At 40.3% G+C, this 3097-nt stretch overlaps 1 protein-coding gene across 1 annotated transcript; it reads left to right on the forward strand.

Moving 5' to 3' along the window:
• Positions 1-964: 964 nt before the first annotated feature.
• Positions 965-1894, forward strand: LOC110259017 (olfactory receptor 7E24-like). The gene has a single exon (XM_021082313.1). The coding sequence runs from the start codon at positions 965-967 to the stop codon at positions 1892-1894; it is 930 nt and encodes a 309-aa protein (XP_020937972.1).
• Positions 1895-3097: the final 1203 nt, after the last annotated feature.

Below are 3097 nucleotides of genomic sequence, written 5' to 3' on the forward strand. Positions count from 1 at the left end.
GTCTCTAGTTCCATCCATGTTGCTGCAAATGGCATTATTTCATTCTTTTTCTCATATTGTCTGCCATCATGGTCTATCCCAAAGACAGGATAAAGTTCCCTGTGCTACACAGAATGACCTTTTTGCTTATCCATTCTAAATACTTTTGAGTGCTTCATAGTGTCATTGAATTAGAATAAGTTTTTTTGTCTTTTTTGCCTTTTCTAGGGCCACTCCTGTGGCACATGGAGCTCCCAGGCTAGGGGTCTAGTCAGAGCAGTAGCCACTGGCCTGCGCCACAGCCACAGCAATGCAGGATCCGACCCATGTCTGTGACCTACACCACAGCTCATGGCAATGCCGGATGCTTAACCCACTGAACAAGGTCAGGGGTCAAACCTGCAACCTCATGGTTCCTAGTTGGATTCGTTAACCACTGAGCCACGACAGGAACTCCATAATTTTTTTTCTTAAAGAGGATATTCATTCTACTTTATTTTAAATGGGACCAATATTTTACTGTGTTCAGATATATCTCAAAAAGTCCTTGCTTCTATAACATTCTTCAGCCTAACATCTCTAATGTGATTGTGTACAGAAACAGGTGAAGAACCCAGACATGAAGAAGGAAATTGTTTTAAGAACTCAAATAGAAATTTTGATGAAGGTACTGAGGTATATGGTCCTCAAGTGTGAATATTTTACTTGCGAATCACGTGAATCGAAAATGTGATCACACCTATATGGGTGTATTGTTCTGTTTACTCCAACTGTCTCTCTCTATGGTGTTTTCTTTTTTTGTTTTGTCTGTTTTTTGTTTTTGTTTTTGGCTGCACCTGTAACATGTGGAATTTCCTGGGCTAGGGATCGAATCTGTGGCATAATAGTCGCCCAATATACCAGAGAGACAATGCAAGATCCTTAACCCACTGCACTGCAAGAGAACTCCAACTATCTCTTCTTCTTCAACAGGTGTCTCTTCTACATGGAACTACAGAATCTTACACATGTCTCAGAATTCCTCCTCATGGGACTCTCAGATGATCCAGAACTTCAGCCCTTCATACTTGGGCTCTTCCTCTGCATGTACCTGGTTGCCATACTTGGAAACATGCTCATCATCCTGGCTGTCAGTTCTGATTCCCACCTCCACACCCCCATGTACTTCTTCCTTTCCAATCTGTCTTTGGCTGACATTGGTTTTATTACCACCACAGTCCCCAAGACGCTGGTGAATATCCAAGCACACAGCAAATCCATCACTTATGCAGGCTGCCTAACTCAGGTGTCCTTTTTTTCCCTCTTTGGCTGTTTGGACAGTCTACTCCTGGCCGTGATGGCCTATGACAGGTTAGTGGCCATTTGTTACCCCCTGCACTACCTGGTCATCATAAAGCCCCGTGTCTGCGGCTTGTTGGTTCTGGTGTCATTTTTCATCAGCTTTTTGGACTCCCAGATTCACTTCTTGATGATTTCACAGCTTACCTTCTGCACAAATGTGAAAATCCCTAATTTCTTTTGTGATGCTCCTCAACTTCTCCATCTTGCGTGTTCTGACACCTCCATTGATAACATATTAATTTATTTTACTGGTGCCATTTTTGGTGGGATTCCTGTCTCAGGGATCCTTTATTCTTATACTCAAATTGTTTCCTCCATTCTGAGAATCCCATCAACAGGTGGGAAGTACAAAGTTTTTTCTATCTGTGGCTCTCACCTGTCAGTTGTTTGTTTATTTTATGGAACAGGTCTTGGGGTGTACCTCAGTTCAGCTGTCTCCCCTTCCCCCCAAAAGGGTTCGGTGGCCTCAGTGATGTACACCATGGTCACCCCCATGTTAAACCCCTTCATCTACAGCCTGAGGAACAAAGATATCAAGAATGCCTTGTGGAGGATTATTGGAAGAATAGCCTGATGTCAATATCTGTCTTATTCTTTTGGTTCATAGGACAAGAAAATATAGCGAAATCAAATATGCACAAGAAGCTTTGAATCTGAAGTTACATGTTGTGTATGGACCCATATAGCTCTTTGTCATTTGTTTACAAAACTGTTACTCTCAGTATAACTCTAATGAATTTGGGAGATTATTTTGGATTTAACACTTAAATCAGTCACTCCAGGATTATGTATAGTCCATCAGTACACTCTTCTCACTTTCCTTGTAAATTACCCAAACTAAGTCATGAGCCCTTTCGTTCCCCTCACTGCAAAATAATCATTGCTCCCCCTTCTTGTTAAAAAATATCTTCTGTATTTTCCTTTTTTCCCCATTTGTTCAGAGAATCTAAATCTTACCTTTAGAACAAAGACATCTATGATTGTTTAACCATTTTATCACATTACATAGATTTATCACATTACATAGGTGATTAAAGTTTGTACATTGTAAGTTAACTATACACAAATATTTTTTTAAATCCTGAAGGAGAAGATATTAAGCCATGTACATGAATATTTTTTGGAGTATAAAAGCAGTTTAAAATATTAGTACACTGTCAAATTTCTGTATACTAACAATGAAATATTAGAAAAGAAATACAGAAATACAATACCTTTTAAAATTGCACCCCCATGGGAGTTCCTGTCGTGGCTCAGTGGTTAACGAATCTGACTAGGAACCATGAGGTTGCAGATTAGATCCCTGGCCTTGCTCAGTGGGGTGAGGATCCGGCATTCCATGAGCTGTGGTGTAGGTTACAGATGCGGCTTGGATCCCGAGTTGCTGTGGCTGTGGTGTAGGCTGGGCTTACAGCCCTGATTAGCCCCCTAGCCTGGGAACCTCCATATGCCACAGGAGCGGCCCAAGAAATGCCAAAAAGACCAAAAAAATTGAAAAATAAAAATAAAATAAAATAAAATTGCACCCCCAAAAATCAAATACAAGGAGGCAAAGGAACTATATGTCGAGAAGTATAAAACATGAATCAGGGAAATTAAAGAAGATGTAAAGAGATGGAAAGATATTCCATGCTCCTGGGTTGGAAAAATTAATATTGTAAAAATGGCCATACTACCCAAAGCAATCTACAGATTCAATGAAATCCCCATCAAATTACCCAGGCCATTTTTCACAGAACTAGAACAAACAGTCCAAAAATGTATATGGAACCACAAA

This window comes from Sus scrofa, unplaced genomic scaffold, assembly GCF_000003025.6.
Source record: "Sus scrofa isolate TJ Tabasco breed Duroc unplaced genomic scaffold, Sscrofa11.1 Contig641, whole genome shotgun sequence".
Classification (NCBI taxonomy): Eukaryota; Metazoa; Chordata; class Mammalia; order Artiodactyla; family Suidae; genus Sus; species Sus scrofa.

Coding starts and splice junctions, on each gene's coding strand:
- LOC110259017 (XM_021082313.1), top strand. CDS start 965: ATGGAACTACAGAATCTTACACATGTCTCAGAATTCCTCCTCATGGGA.